A 17,024-nucleotide genomic window follows, 5' to 3' on the forward strand; every position below is an offset into this window, starting at 1 on the left:
TCTATACGAGAATTGGGCTGTGATTTTGGGATTTTATATATGCAGTCACTTTCCTTGTCCTTCTGCCTTATATAAAGTTTCAGTTTGTGTCTTTAAGACTTTTATGTCAAATTGTTTGAAAATGAATCACCCCATGGTACACACAAGTACATTTCTTAAGTGAAATTCTAGAAAACTCCATTTTTTATTTTCTTTAATTAATTACAAGGGAAATAAAGAGTGCATCTTTTCTCAAATATTCTTTTTATTTTATAATTTCAATGAATAGTTATTACCAAATTTTTTCAAGTGACATTAGTCATTGGAAATTTATTTTAAAATTTTTAAAATTCATAAGAAGTCAATGAATAGTTATGAGATAATAAAGGCTGAATATTCATTTTTAAATTAAAAGATTGAGATTTAATAAATAAGATGTGGAGAAGAGATATAAGAGGATTGTGATTCATTCATTCCCCTACCTGCAGCCTAATGTCAACAATTTTAACTTATCAACTAGGGTAGATTTCTCCGTGGAGTAGCCATGGGGGCCCAGTCTCAACTCTAGAAGGGCCATTTCTGATATTACATCTATGAATTTAGACTCCATTTTGTAGAGTGGTTAGCAAGTCTTTGTAGCAAGAATTTGAACAAGTCACTTAATTAATGCAACTTTAACCCTTCATCAATTAATTAGGTTTGTTTGGTTAATACAAATTGAAATAACAAGTTAATTTCATTTATGGAGAGATTTTTAAATAAATTCAGTCTATTGTATCATTTATAAATAAAACTAATTGCATAGCGATATATAGTATTATTTATTAAATGTTATATTTATTCCGATTGATTTTTTATTATAAATATTTAATAGTTATAAATAAATTAATTAATGCAAAAGCAACACGTAATAAATAATATTATATTGTTATTATACAATTAAAAAAAAAAACTTTTTAAAGAAAATTAAAACATGTAAATTATCTGAATCAGGTTAGAGTGTGAAAATGCAATGAATGGTAATAATAAAAGTGGGGATGGGGATGAAAATGCGTTGGTCCATGACAAGAAATTGAAGAATGTGACTGCAAAAACACAAATAAAAAAGGCTAGAATCATTGCATCTCTCTTTCAACTTTTGTAGTCTGTGGTTGTGGCCATCTTCTTCTCCACTTGAACTTTTGGGTAATTGCATTTCTAGTTTTAGACTTGGTAAAAGGATGCATCATTTACGTCATTTTATCAAAACCAACATGTCCGTCAATATATATCCAAAAATAACATATTCCTTTCTGTAAAGTTGAAATGTGTGGATTATCCAAACTATTTTTTTCACATAATTTAATAAACACTTAAATTTATATTTTTTATAATATTTGAATATTTTTTAATTTATAATTTTATTTAATATATTTGCGTGTGTTGAGTTTTAGGCCTTTTACTGTTATTAAAAGAAAAATTTAAAATTTTATTAACTTAAATTCAAAATTATAATATTAAAACAACTAAATAATTAAAATTTAAATATCTAAATATACATCCAACTCATGCAAACCATATGCATTTGTAATTATATATAGAATTGGTGAAAATATCGTCAATGTGGAGGATTTATAGAACCGCAACTTACATGAACGGCTAATAAATGAAAAAGAAAATTATAAATTACAAGGATAATAACAAAAGAAAATAAAATCTACAACCTCTATTTGATGAATCTTTCTATCGTATACTAAATAATTTAATTTGTATTTTTCTTTATCAGAAGTTTCATTTTTTGACTTACTGCTAATTAGTTTTGGATTTGCGGTGGTTTCTTTTTATTATTATTATTAATTAATTTAGTTAATAAATATTAATATTTTTTAAAGATTTTTATGGTTTTCTATTTTGTGGGGGTTCGAGTCCTTTTTTTATAAGAGTTCTATGATTCTCTGTTACGAGGGTCTTGAATTATTCTTTTGTGGGATTGCTAAAAAAAAAAAATTAAATCATATATTCAAACAATCAGATTCGTCAAAAAATATATATAAAATTGATATTTGGCTTAGTGTAAATGAGTAGAGCGTTCTTCCTATAGAATTAAGATTTACTGCTCTATCAATACGATTAATTTTATTAGAAGTAGATTTTTTTATATGTATCTATTGATGTTTGATATTTATTTTTATTTTTTATTTTAAGATATATTTATTAATTTCTATTAATAGAATATCCATATTGCTTATAAAAAAACACTTCATCTGTAATGGCCCTTCTTGTTAATTGTTATCACCATAAGTTTATGTTTATGTTGTTAAGATTAAATAGATTTATAAGGAATATATATGGACTTTTACAAAGAGGTAAAAAGAGAAAATCTTGTAAAAAAGATAAAGACGATAAAAATATATAATTTTATTAAGGTCTAATTATTAATTAAATTTTGAGTTATATATTTTTTATTTTTTTAATTATTTTAAGATTTAAAATAAATAATTATGCTTTTAATTTATTTAAAAAATACTTTTCGATAATAATTTTTAGAATTTGACAATGAGAAAATTGATGTGGCAAGTTAATTCTGCTTAGAAACATAAAAATTAGTGAGTCAATAAAAAATTTGTTACATTTAGATGTAAAATATATGATAAAATGTACATATGTGAGATTTTTAGTGGTATATTATTAAGTTTATGGTAAACTATTTTTACTGATTTATAATTTTTTTTTAAATAAGTATAATCGACTTCCCATACTATTTTTTTTATCTTGAAATTTCAAAAGTTATTATCAAAAAATGTTTATGAAAATAAATTGAAAGCATATGTATGTATTTTAAAATCTTAAAAAATTATATAAAAAATTGTTAAAAAGTGTAAAATTTAAAATTTAATTTATAATTAGACCTTTTATTAAATAAAAAAAGAAAAATATTGAAAAACACCACATGAATTCTAATCTATAAATTTAATTTTAAGCATGCTATATAAATATGCCTTAGAAAAGCTTATGATACTCTAATTTTTATTCAAACCCATTTTAACTTATATTTTTATCTGAATTATTATGAATGGAAGAATTATAAAGAAAAAAAAAAGAGAGATCACCAAGTACATCATTTTAATTTTTATATAATATATTTATATCCTTAAAAAGAGAAGAAAAAAAACCGAGGTAGGGTATTTTTAAAAATGGATGTCCAATAAATTTCCATATCCTCTAAAATTGCAAAATGCATGGTTAAATAAGTGTGGTTGAAGCAATATATTAATGTCTTTTCTTTTTTAAGAAAAAAGAAAAGAAAAGAGAAGACCTATTTATTCCTTATCCTTTTTATACAATAAAGAAGAACAAGTTGAACAATTTGGTGTATGTTGTTAGAAAAGGAAATAGCTGTCAGCCCCACCTATTCATACTATAACTCTGCCTTTGTTGTGCAACCACCCAGTCTTTCCTCTCTATGTCAGAAACAACAATCATCTCAGTATTATCAATTTGGTTGGCTCAAAGACAAATTAAACATCAGTTTTTTCTTTCTTTTTATCACCAAACAGTTTATAAATCTTATAATGTCTGAAACTCTTTTGCCAAGTTGAGTAAGCAGTCTCTATTCTATTGTTTATTCCCTGTATCTAAGCTCTTTAATATATAGTTTATTTTCTATGAGATGTTCCATTCTCTTTTTTGGGTATGAAGCAACACTGACTAGTATAGCTAGCACACCTAATTAAAGCAAACCCACTGATCTGTATTGCAGAAAAAACTATTGCAAGATCCTTCTCAATGGTTGATTTGTTATGGAAAAATATTAGATATTTCATTTTTTATTTATTTAGTTCTTACCCCCATAAGGTATGTAATATTTTTGCAAATTGTCTCTTAATTTCGAAATATTAAAAATAATATAATAAAAATATTATATATCACGTCAGATAATTAATTTCTTATATTGCATAACCAAACCGAAGTTCTCTAATGAGCATAACAGCTAATAAATAAGTTTCTCTAAATCTGTGTTTCAGATTTGATTTCTCAAATCAGTTTTAAAAAAAATAATTATCTTGTTTTTTAAAATTACTTTTTTAATATACATAAATAAATAGATGTTTTGACAAGTAATTCACACAAAATTCTTAATAAAATTAATTAAATAAAAGGATTATAGACCTACATTTTTAACATTGAATATCAATCCCAAACAGACTTTAAGCTTCTTGCTTTAATGCAAACACTACAAAGAACTAATTGCATGGTGTAACTGGAATTCAGAAAGACAGATGTATGTAGATTTTCTTTAAAAAAAAAAAACATTGTTTTATCTTTTATTTGAAGTATCTGACATGAAAAAAATTAGGTCAAGATTTTTTCACATGGTTTTACACATTGTTTGATTATTGAGAGAGAATGTATAATTGGGTATGCACATGGTTCATGAACTAATTATGCATTAGAAAAAAGATTAATCAAATTGTTAATGGAAGAGGTCGGCAGGTCATCACATTCACACTAGCCAAACACATAAATAATTGAATTGTCTACTTTTCTTTTTATTATTAAATATATAAACAATTAGAAGAAATGGTTTTAGGATGGGGAGACATTGTTTGGTCAAAATGGGTTCCGTTGAATATAAAGGTTTTTAGAAACCCAGGTTCATTGTAGCCTCTTAAGCCCTTTAACTCGTGACGAAATTGTTCTTTTCCAATGTCTTTTGTTTTAATTATTACATGTGTTATCTTTGGTTGGGTATTAATTGATTCATATGTAATGTTTGATATAGTTAAAGAATTTCTGTTGATTTAAATTATTTTATTTAATGTGGATAATATTATTTATCAGGTATGAACAATCTGATGCAAAACAGGGATCATACAGGTTATTTCACTGTATGAGGGGTAATCATTGTATGCAACTTGAAGCATTTTCATTTGCTTTTTTAGCAAAATTGATTGATTGATTGATATTGGAACTGTTCGTTCATTGTATGGGAAGGCATGCATACTTGTGCAATATCATGTGACTCACACCTTCCTCTGCAGGAGACACCTTCCTTTTGCAGGGCCTCACATGTTTTTTATTTTTCTTTTATTTCTTTTTTTTTTCTTTTTTGTTATCGAAATCATTGACAGGAAATTTGTTTTTCTTTTCCAGTAGTTCCAATTTAGATTTTCAGTTGAATTTTTGTAGTTCTAGATACAATTGTCTTTAGATTTATTAATGACAGATTTCAAATATTTACATGAAATAACTTTACATAGTATAACTATAAAATCAGATTGTGTTTCTAAATTAATATTAATTATGGGTGGGTATATATATGGATGGTAATTGGATTTAATTTTTAATATTGTCATTCATATTTGATTTTTATATTTAGTTGTCTGAAAATTATTTTTATTTAAAACTTTTATTTAGATTTAATGTATATATTATAATTTATATATATAAATATTTTATATTTTAATATTAGATAATTGATATATATTTTATTAGTTAAAGTTAATAAATATATATTATTTATTTATAAGTCGGATATATATAATAAATAAGAATTTTCTTATTTCTTAATACACGGTCCGTGGGTAGGAATGTACTCATGTATACTCGTCTGAGGAGCGAAATTAATTCAAGATGCCTGCGGACGACTGGAAACAAGGTTTTTCAAAGAAGAAAAAGAAAATATAAAAATTTCTGAAATAGCAGGGAGAAAAAAAGAAAAGAAAACCAATGAGATAAAAGTGGCAAATCAAGGCCAGAAATATATTATAAAGAGTCTCAATTATTAATGATATTGGTAGGGTTATCAAGATTCAATTCAGTGGAGCTGATTGTTTGCAGTCATATCTTCTGGATAGAGCAGTAGCAGCAGCCCGTATATATAGCTGATTCCTGACGCCTGACGTGTAGGTGCATCAGGCCAGGTACATTTTCCAATCCAAGGAGATGTGTGTTAGCCCTGCAATTGATGCATGTTCCATCCTCTGAAAAATCATTGCACATTGCTTTGCCAAATACAATATCTTCATCGTCAGGAAAATCAATGCCTCCACTGCGTCTTGGAAAGGAAGGATGGATATACATATACATGTACATATGGTTGTTAGACATGTCAGCTGCTGCTTTGCCTAATTAAGAGGGCATATCTAAAATTTGATTATTATTATTATTTTATTTTATTTGCTTTTGTTCTTCTTAGTGTTAGGGTTTGCTGATAATATCCAAAAATTTATGCCCTAAATGATGTCATGCTAAGAATATGGATTTTGTTAATTTGATTAGAATATGTTAGGGATAGAAATGCTATTACCCATATGGTAGCATGTTAGTGATTTCCAAGGGATATATGTGTCTGTTGGATAAGAAGATGCTTCAAATCTCAACTTCTGCTACATCATATCTCAATATGAAACCCCCCAAAAAAAAACAAAAAAAAAAGGAAATGTGATCTGATCTGATATGATATGACATTATCTAAATGATATTTATAATTATGATTAGTTGAATATTAAGATTTTCATATAAACCTCTTCTGTGGTGTTACTGAATGCCATGTCATGAATGTGCCTGATGCAATGCTTTTGTCTAATCCAAATTTTCTGTTTGTTTCCATTCTTTCATACATGACCCAATCGCCTTTCAGGGGGATTTCTATAAGACTCATAATATAATAAATTAGTTACATCTGCATTATGAATATATGATATTTTATAGATTTATAAAAGTAGATATTACTTAATTTTAATAAATTAAATATTATATTAGCTAATTATATATAGTATTTAGTCATTTATCAATATTTTAATATTCTTATAAACTCTTATATTTATTTTTAGAATTTAATAAAAATATTATATTTAAAATCATACAATTCACCTATATAATTTTTTAATATAAATAATTAAAAATTTTATATATATATATAAACTAATCAGTTTATTAAAATTATTTTTAATTAAAAAATAAACTTTATAATAAGAAGAACAATCTCTCTATCAAAATCGTACATTTTTTTTCTATTATGTACCGGTTAAGTGGATACATATCTCTTTTACTTTTCATCATTTATAACAAATACAGCCAGTAGCGTTTTGATATATGTCACGTTCTTTTAAAAAAGTAACGAAAACAATTATGTACACTTACATATACTAAAGAAGATGCGAATTTTGGACTAATTAACATCTTTTAATATTATGAAAATATATCATATGAAGGTGCTGGAAGTGATAGCCTCTCTTGCCAAAAAGAAAAAGAACATACCTACCATATGAAGATGCATGAAAATTACTGAAATTAGGTATGCTTTTATGAACTATGCATGAAGCTGCCTCCAAATTTGTCAAGAACCCACATATTAGACTTGGAAACATCAATAAGAGATAAAATAATAATATTTCTTTTCCAGATTCAAATTACTTCTGAAGATCATTTTCTTGGAAATTCTTTTGTTTTGGATAATCTCCTTAAGAAAATTCAAAAGAAATATATTCATGAAGACGCATGGCACATTTGATTGCCAAAATATATATTGAACCCAGCCATGGAAAAGAGCTATTGTTTGCGTGGTTGTAATTTCTTTGAAGTTTTCCTCTTCGACTTCAAGTAATTGAAGATTCCTTTTCTGCTGTTCATTGTATGGGACAAGGCTTTTTCGTGCATGTATGTAATATATGAGACGAAAATTGGGAGAAAATCAACTAATTCCATTCGAGAATTAAAACTTTGTATGTCTCATGACCCAGTCAAGTAATGTCATACCAAGAGAAAAAAGAGACTACTGAGTTCAGTTCTTGTATCGACATGTTTTTATATTTCATATAATATGATGGATTGTTTTAGTATAATTTGTATTATTAAATATAAAAATTAATGATTCAAATTTTATTATCTAATAGATAACAAGTTATTATTTTTTGAAGGGAGAAAGGTTCAATTTGACTCTTAAATTTATATCTAATGGTCAAATATACTAAATTTAAACTTTTTAGAAAAAGACTCTTTGAACTTATATTCAAAGGTCAATTACATACAATTTAAACTTTTTCAATAAATAATTCATGAATTTGTATTCAATGGTCAAATATAACTAATTTATTTTTTTTAAAGATGAAATACCATTAAATTTTTAAGTTTTAATGAATTATTAAAATAAAAAAATAATTTTTATTCATTAATTTACTGATACAATATATAGTGATACACTATATAAGAGCACATTTAGCAAAATTTAAAATTTGAATTTAACTGACTAAAAAATGATAAGTATTAATTAAGTTATATTGTAAATTTTTAAAAATTGAATAAGTCAAATTTTAATTTTTTTAATAAATAGATCGATAACTTGTCATTTTTGGATCAATTAAATCCGAATTTTAAATTTTACTAAACACGCTCTTGTATAGCACTTCAGTAGATATTGTATTACTAAATTAATAAAATAAATATTATTTTCAAATTGGATGTGTTTGATAATTGGATACAAATTTAATAGATTATTTGTTGAAAAATTTTATATTGAATGTATTTTAACTTTAGAAAATTGAGATTACACAAAATCGAAGCAAAAAAAAAAGAGACTTTTCAGATAAAGCTTATTTGCTGAAAAAGTTTCAATTTCTCTTTTAATAAGGATAATAATTCTAACGGTCATTTAATTTTATTCTATATTTCATTTTGATCAGTAATCATTTTTTCATTTTATTTTCATCACTTAACTTTCATTTAAGTAGCAAAGATAGTCATTACACGGTGAATATACAAAAATATATATTGTGTTGATGTATATAAATGGACCTATGATTGTGTGACATGTATCTAAACTTATGTTCTAATCACTGTCCAATTAGATTAGTGATTTAATACAAACTTAAACTAACTCAAATTTAAACTAACCGAACCTAAACCTAGTCAAATCATCCTAGTCCTAATAACAAAACCTTAACTAAGGAGGGTGTATTCGATTAAAACTTTTAAAGACTTTGATGGAGTTTAAAAGTGAGAGTGTATTTAATAATAAATTTAAAATTTTTTGTATAAGTTATAGAGTATTCAATATAAACTTTTAACGATTTTAAATAAGTATATAAAAATTAGGAAGTATTCAATTACAACTTTTATAAAATTTTTAAAAGTAAGATAATATTCAAAAAGTCATATATTTCGATAGACGTAAATTTTTATATACTTTTAATGATTTTTTATGCAGTTATAAATAAAAATTCTTAAAGATTTTTCTTTTATTTTTCTTCAAGATTTCAATAGACTTTTTTTTTAAAAAAGAAAAACTTATATTTCTTCTTTTCAAATTCTCTTGCATTATAGTATATATTTCTCTATCTTAAAAAATATAAGAAATTAGGTGAAACTTTAGAAACTAAAAATTATTTACTAATAATAATTTCTTGTACACACACATACAAAAAAGTAATTAAAAATTTTTAATTTAATTTTAAAAAGGCCCTCACAAAAAAATTATAAATTTTAAATGAAGCAGTTAATGAATTGTTTTGAGTAAACAACCCCACTATATATAGATTTCTAGATTTTATTACGAAGATTATTTTGATATTTTTTTTGGTAAGTGAAATTTTCGGTTTAAGTATTTATTAAATAATTAATAAGCGTAATTATTATTGGTTATAGTATTTATTAAATAAATAATAAATAAAATATAATGAGTATGACATGAATTTGGTGGTTTAATTGGAGAAAAATTATAATATGATAATTTTCTTTTAAAAAGTATTATTCTCTTGACATAAAAAATAATGTTCATGTTGTGAGATAAAAAATTTAAAAATAGTATGAATTTAATACAATAATAAAATAAAGTTCGTTATTTGTATATAGAGTTGCATATAATATTATGTGGAATAATATTTAAAATAAACGAAAAAATGAAGAAAATAATAAAAGAAAAATGATTAAATTTATTTTTAAATAATTAAATAATAAATAAAAACAGGATGTGAAAATCAATAAAAGCCTATCAATATCTATAAAAGTATTTAAGTAAAGTCTGTAAAAGTCATTCATAAGATCATGAAATATGTAAAAGTCATTAAACATTCATAAATTCTTTAAAAGTAATTTATTTAAAAAAAATTTATAAATTTATTAATTAAATATACCCTCTCCAAAATCAATTGAAACAGGGGAAAACCCAAAAATCCCAATTTTGCTTGCATCTACCGACATTCTAAACCAAGAGAATGGCATTGATAAATTCACACTTTTCTAGTAAAGTTATAAGTAAGGTAAAAGCTTCATTAGCAGTAAAATTTTACTGCATATGTTCAATTCAATTCAATTCAAATTTTTAATTTTTTTAAGTACCATATTAGTCTTTTAATCCATGGCCCTATTAGAACTCTAAACAAGTTTTGATGCCATGGCAGCTGGAACTCCATACTTAATTGGTGCGTCATATTTAATAACGTCTAAAAGACTAATATCAATAGAATATATATGCCATAGTTTTGGTACAAAGGATAAATATTACTACAAATTTTTGATTTTACTATTATTAATAATAAAACCAAAAAAGAAATTTCAAATCCTCCAACAACATATTTATTAAAATTCTAAGAAATATTTGATTGAAAAAATAAATAAAATCCAACTGAAGTTAATCTACAAAAAGAAAAAAATAATTTTTTTCCAAATCCACCAATAATTGAATTATTAAAATGCCCAAAGAAAAAAAATCCTTAATTAACATATCAATAAAATGCTAACAATAACATCAAATATCATATCAATGCATATTAAAACTTTATAAAATATTAGATCAATTTTTTCCAAAAGAAGTGGCCATTATTGAATATTAATTATGGGAAACTAACCACTGTTGAGTCTCTTATTCATTGTAAACTAGTAATATTCTTAAATGACTATAACAATAATGAATAGTTTAAATAATTAATGTTTGTGCGTTGGAAGAATTTAAGCAAAAAAAATCACGACTTGAGTTATAATAGAGAACTTGTTAAAACTTAAAAGAGTGAATGGTTTAGGAAAGAACTATATGCATCTCTTAATATTCAGTTCCATCCTCTGTACATTTGACATTAAGCGTACGAAGTGGCAACGCAGAAAGAAAGCTGATTGACATTAAAATGAGATATTACATTTGCTTGGTCTTTTCTTGTTTGTTTTGTTTTTCTTTTCTTTTCTTTTCTTTTCTTTTTCAAATATTTTTTCGCCATGGCTATTTACAGATGCCTCTTACGAGTCATACTTCCAAAGACAAAAAGAAACCAAATAAAAAGCTGAAACACTCTTTGCAATTAAGTTCTTCAATCATACAATCCCTCCTGCTCCCATATGTCAACCAGAAAATCAACCATTTCCTGAAAGTTAAAAACCAATCAACAAATGCTCAAATCTATTGCAATAAAAACCATGAAACACTAAATAGTCAAACGTACAGAGAGAGGAATGGGCCGACGGAAAGGATTTCTACTTCCAAGTAAACCTTCATAAGTTGCATTCCAACTGTAAAGACACCAGAAGTCAACATGAGAAATTTTGGAGCACAGGATGGATTACAGACCAGAATATCTTTTACTAAGTTCAACTGCTAAGATGATTTCACCTAATTTCACTCAGACTCCAAAAGCTTATAAAATTAATTTTTAGAGTTTGTAATACACGTCATATTCCCAAAAATTGTTTATCAACATGGATTTTGCAAGAAGTCTGAAATAATCTTCAAAAAGAGAATTACCTTAATCTATGTTCCAATCTATAGTGGGTTTTACCCCTGGAATTGTTATTTCCAGTCCATTGAAGCCTGCTCTGTTGCCAGAGAAGAAAACCTGTAAACAGCAAAAAGTCACAAAGTATCATAAAGTGCTCACAACTATAGTTTCTGATAAGGTGAAACTACATTATACCAAAGTTTCAAGGATAACCACTCTTGAAATGGTGCAAGTTATTAACATAACCGCATAAAAAACAACGATGGCTGTATCAGGCAGCAGCATAGTGATCAGCAATATTTCCTTTACATTTAATCACTAAACAAAGAACAAAATAAATAGAAACTTACCCTGATTTACAAATTCAGAAGTGCTGCTTGTGCCACTAGTTCCAATACAGAGATTTGCATTGGATACACTAATTGAGGAGACACTTCTCTGAGATTGGATAGCACTGTTCTCCAAATCACATGTGCTGGTGCTCCAAAAGTCATCTGATACACTAGGTTTCTTCACTGCCCGCCCTTGTATTCTTAATCCTTTTGATGGCTCATCCACAGCAATAATTGGTGTGGGTTTAGCACAGCATCCAAAACAACCACTGCTCTGTTGCAAACCAAGTTAAACCATATGCAGAAGAAGAGCTAATAATGGTAATGTTTATAACATATTTTCTCCACCATCCCCATCACCCCCTACCTCATCAACTACTTTGTTCCACTCAAACTAGAGATAAGAATCAATTACATAAACCAAAATTCATAATCACCAATTGCCATAGGCGCAGACAGATGATTGACTTCTTGTAGGCAACTGGAGCATCAATAACATAGAAATATTCATTTCCACAAGTTTATTCTTTGCCACTTTTGCAAGGGGCTAATGGAGGAAAATGTTTGTAAGTTTTAATAGGCAAGAAGAATCGAAGAAAAAAATTACATAGTTATGACAAGGGCAAACTACTAATCCAGATGAGTTGAGTTAGTTTAATTAGGCTTTTCTTTAAAGAACAAGTATGATGTGGAAAAAAGCACAAGTATTCGACCTATCATAGTCCTTTTGTGTGGTAGTCTCTCAATTACAAATGAATAAACCCACATGCAAAATACTCGAGGATGGATTAAAGGGCGAGAAAAGGTAAACTCATAATCATTAAATTATCATTAAAAATAAATAAAAAGTATCCATGACCATTTTTCCTAGAATTCCAATGCCACAGGGTGCAATTAAAAAAATAATAACATAAAATCAACAATTTCCCTTTCTATTGCTTGATTTTGGTGTTTCAGTTTCTGGTTTAGTAACTTAATCTCCCTTGGATACTTAAGTTTTAGCCTTTGGAACAATCAAAAGTCATACAAGTTTTCTTTAGTAACTAATAAGTGAGGGACTGCCTCCAGATCCCATTCATACCCATTTTCCTTACTATCTATACACAATTAGTTCTTTAAAGCTCTAAAGCCTAATCTTTTTCCAAAGGCAAAAGTAATTCAATAATCACAAAATCAAACATTCAGTCAAGTCAAACTGCTTCTGCTCTTCAATAAATGACACTTCTATAAATACTAAATCCAAGATCAAATCTTTACACCCAATCAAAATCCACCCGCCCACAACCCAAATATAGCAACTCTATTTTTAGTACTTTAAAACCAAAACAAAAAATCCCAGAAATTAAGGAAATACCCAAAATAACTTATAAACCCAGAAAGCAAAAACAACAAATTAAAAGAAGAAATCGAGTGACTTACCCCATGCAAGCAAGAAGGTGACCGATCCAAGCAGTAATTGAAGTGTTCAATATCACCATTTAACAAAATAAAACCCAAGCATCGACACTTAACCCCTATAACAACAGAATGTAAATCTTCTCTATAATTTTGCTGCAAATTTGGTTGGCGAAGAGAGTGATTAGCGAATGATAAAAAGTGGGTTTTGTGGTGTATGCTATCTTGGCAACTCTATTATTATTATTATTGTTATGTTTGCCTTCACGCGCTTTTGCTTTTGTAGTGCAAGGCAAATGCCTGAAAGGTGGATTTTTGGTTTGGTCAACTTTATTTGATGAATTATGAGTTTCACAGATTAAATGATAATGATTTTGACCACTTTTTCCCTTATCCACTATAAAGGAAACAATTAGTGATCTTAGTTTAGCATTTTAGTGATTAGTAGAAAACATATTGAAAAATGATTTGCTAGAGTATGGAAATGATTCAAGTTTGTCATTATAGAAATGAATTTATAATTATAAACTTCACTTTTTATGTATTCAATTGGATGGCTATAAATTCATATTATTAAATTATATGCATTTATTCAATTGGGTGCTTATAAATTTCTTGGTACTCAATCATCAAGCTTCCAACCAAGATGGTATTTAAAATCTTTAAAATATATGTCAAAAGCAGTTGAAGATTGAAAATAATAAATAAATAAAAGAAAACAAATGATAAAGAATATAGTATTATATAATTATAAACATAAAAATAATGTTATAAACAGACATTAATTTCTTGCTGTCCAAAGGAAATTGCTTCCGTCTTTCAATAGCTATTTTAAACAAATTGTTTATCCTGCTGAAATGGGATATTTTTTATTTTTATTTATCTTTTATGTACTTTTGAAATTCATTTTGTTCAACCAATTTCCCTGTCACTATCTATTATTTTAAACAAAAACCCATGAGTTTTCTTTTGTCTTAAACTAAAATAAGAAACAACCAAATGGGGGGAATAAGGCCAGAAAATAGGACACCACATTAACATTAGCCCAACTCCAAGGAAGCAGATTTCCAATTTTGTGTTTGCTATTGCTTCCACATGATTCATGATTCAGTTGTCAGTTGAGTTACAAAGTTCAAACAGCTTGACAATATCAGAGGCACCCCATTTATGTACCCCATATATACACGATTTATGGTGATAATTTCAAAGAAAAAGTTCATTCATGGTACTTAGCAGCACAGCACGACCAAATTTCACTAGAAGGTTCAAATGGTAAAACAATCAATGCAGTAACAACCTGAAATAAAAGCCAATGTGGCCTGAAAGCAACATTTTATCAGTTGATCATCAACCTTGGCAGCTTCATCCAGTGTTCTTACGTTACTTCCCTTGTTTAAAAAGGAGAGATGAAAGGCTTGAACTCCACCCGAATATCATCGATGGTTCGTGCTTTTTGGGTATGATAGAAGGCAGACCTATCCTCATGCTGGGACTGGGTGCAATCTCCTGCTTGGCACTGGCCTCCGCAGACCTGGAAATGAGACTAACAGAATTAATCATTTTGAAATTTAGCATGATGTGGGAAAATGTTAAATCATTTGGTAAATGGTGTGGTGAGTTTGATATTTTCAACAATATTAGCAAATGTTAGCTTAAACTAGCATTTGGCCCTGTGGCACTCTCCACACCACTTGGTGAATGTTCTGGTGAGTTTAGAACCTCCGCTCTCACCAATAGCTTCAGGGCACAATGTAAGTCTATGAGTCATAAGGCAGAACACTAACCGACTAACTGTCCCCCGACCCTGCTAACTACTGACATACTTCACTTGTCAAATCAGGGGAAAAGAAAAGGCAAGTCAAAACAACCTGGACAGAAGGTTAAAGACAAAAAACTGTTTCTATTTCCAGATCCAAGACATGCCCAGAGTGCTTCCAATTTCTTCACTAATAAACTCATAAACTTCCATCCATGACTAAGATGTTTCTTTTACCTGAGACCACATAGCCTAACACTCCAGCTTCCAGAGTTTAGGAAAAGATAATTTCAAGTGGTGACTATTATCAAAGTATTAAAACTACAGAAATGGTATAGAATATTATATCCTCCTACCCTCCAAAACAGAACTACTAATCCAGAAATTGCACATATCCACATATCTATCAAACACAAAATTCAATCATCCTGGCTACAACAAGAACTTATAGTACATAATTGCAACAAACTCTGACAAGACTCTGGTTGAAAAACTTGCAACTAAATGCAAATCCAATGATTTGAAATGCATTTTCCTTTTTGCTATACTAAGAAGTAATGCTTCAACAAAGGGCCAAGAAACTATATAACGTTTCATTTCCAAATTCCAAATTTATATCTCAAAAACTTTAACACTTTGAAATCAACTTAGCAATTGAAAGCTAAAATAAATAAACAATATATATAACCTTCATAAACTCAATTTCATGCAAGCATGCATATATATATATAGAAAGAGATAGAGCATGAGATAACATACAAGGATCCTTGTTCAAATGCAAAAGTAGACATGCCTTGGCGTTGCTTGTGCTTAGGATTTGAATTACATATTACATAAACACGTCCCCTCCTTTTAACTATCTGACAAAACTCACACATCTTCTTCACTGACGACCTCACCTTCATGGCTACTAAACATCAACAATCAAACCAAATAAATAGATTTATCAACAATCACATCCAAATATTCTATTCAAGTATAGAACCCATCTTTCAAAATTTAAAATTGATATCAATTTAGAAGAAACAAATACATAAAATAATAATAATAAGTAAAAACATCAAGAAACAGAGTAACAAACCAATTATGGGTTATTGGGGATCCTGTGTATTGAGATGTAGAGGCGTCTTCAAACTCGAACGGATTGGTAGGGATTGCGAGGGAGAGTGAGATATGAGATTGCTTGAGACCATCCCGACAAGCAGAAAAGTAGGTTTAGGGGTTTAACTCTAAGGCCTTGGGCCCTTAATTTAGGTCCCAAGAACAAAACCCAGTCTTTATTCCTTGCAAGTCACAATTAATATTTTTTTAGAAAGCATTTTTATTTTAATTTCTGGATAAATAAATAGTTATTGTTTTAATTTCTAGGATGTGAAATATTGCACTCATTTCAATGTGTGTTTAAACAGGATTTTAAATATAGTTTTCTATTCTTTCAAAAAATAATAGTTTTTTTTTTTTTTTTCAAAATATCATCCAAATCAATCGTGAAAAATTAAATTTTTTTAGAGTTTTAAGAGTAGAAATTATATTATTTTATGTTTCTCTATATATATTTTTATTTATATATTAAATCAATAGATAATTAATATATATTTATAAGTTTTAAATAATAAAATATATTTCAATCGTGTCAAACACTTACGTGTCATTAATTCTCCTAATTCATTAATCTACATCTCGAATTATTACTTTGACTCATTTTTCAAGTTTGTTTGAAGATTGAAAAGTATATGCTCCATATGCAAATTCAAACTCGCATTATGAGAATCAAATCTGAAACAATAAACCAAAAGCAAATGCAGATATTATTTGTGATGATTTCAGACATTTAAACTAAAAGCCTTGTTTTCTCTTATATTAGAGCTTCATTTAGTT

General features: G+C 27.4%; 2 protein-coding genes across 2 annotated transcripts; both read right to left on the reverse strand.

Moving 5' to 3' along the window:
• Positions 1-10,971: 10,971 nt before the first annotated feature.
• Positions 10,972-13,685, reverse strand: LOC8275897. Its single transcript, XM_002524459.4, has 5 exons — positions 13,415-13,685; positions 12,014-12,264; positions 11,690-11,780; positions 11,391-11,457; positions 10,972-11,312 (listed from the first exon to the last, which is right to left on the reverse strand). The coding sequence occupies exons 1-5, from the start codon at positions 13,471-13,473 to the stop codon at positions 11,259-11,261; spliced, it is 522 nt and encodes a 173-aa protein (XP_002524505.1). The 5' UTR covers positions 13,474-13,685; the 3' UTR covers positions 10,972-11,258.
• Positions 13,686-14,424: 739 nt separating this feature from the next.
• LOC8275896 lies at positions 14,425-16,415 on the reverse strand. Its single transcript, XM_015722542.3, has 3 exons — positions 16,228-16,415; positions 15,906-16,056; positions 14,425-14,921 (listed from the first exon to the last, which is right to left on the reverse strand). Exons 2-3 carry the CDS (start codon positions 16,049-16,051, stop codon positions 14,771-14,773), a joined length of 297 nt encoding a protein of 98 aa, XP_015578028.1. The 5' UTR covers positions 16,052-16,056; positions 16,228-16,415; the 3' UTR covers positions 14,425-14,770.
• Between the last annotated feature and the right edge of the window lie 609 nt (positions 16,416-17,024).

Source organism: Ricinus communis, chromosome 3 (genome assembly GCF_019578655.1).
Source record: "Ricinus communis isolate WT05 ecotype wild-type chromosome 3, ASM1957865v1, whole genome shotgun sequence".
Taxonomy (NCBI): domain Eukaryota; kingdom Viridiplantae; phylum Streptophyta; class Magnoliopsida; order Malpighiales; family Euphorbiaceae; genus Ricinus; species Ricinus communis.

Excerpts from the sequence above, each read along its gene's own strand:
- LOC8275897 (XM_002524459.4), bottom strand. The coding sequence starts at position 13,473 with ATGGTGATATTGAACACTTCAATTACTGCTTGGATCGGTCACCTTCTT. Across the intron at positions 12,265-13,414 it reads CACCTTCTTGCTTGCATGGG|TGGTTGTTTTGGATGCTGTG; the intron begins GTAAGTCACTCG and ends GCAACAGAGCAG. Across the intron at positions 11,313-11,390 it reads GTCGGCCCATTCCTCTCTCT|GAAATGGTTGATTTTCTGGT; the intron begins GTACGTTTGACT and ends TTTAACTTTCAG.
- LOC8275896 (XM_015722542.3), bottom strand. The coding sequence starts at position 16,051 with ATGAAGGTGAGGTCGTCAGTGAAGAAGATGTGTGAGTTTTGTCAGATA. Across the intron at positions 14,922-15,905 it reads GCATTTGAACAAGGATCCTT|GTCTGCGGAGGCCAGTGCCA; the intron begins GTATGTTATCTC and ends TCTCATTTCCAG.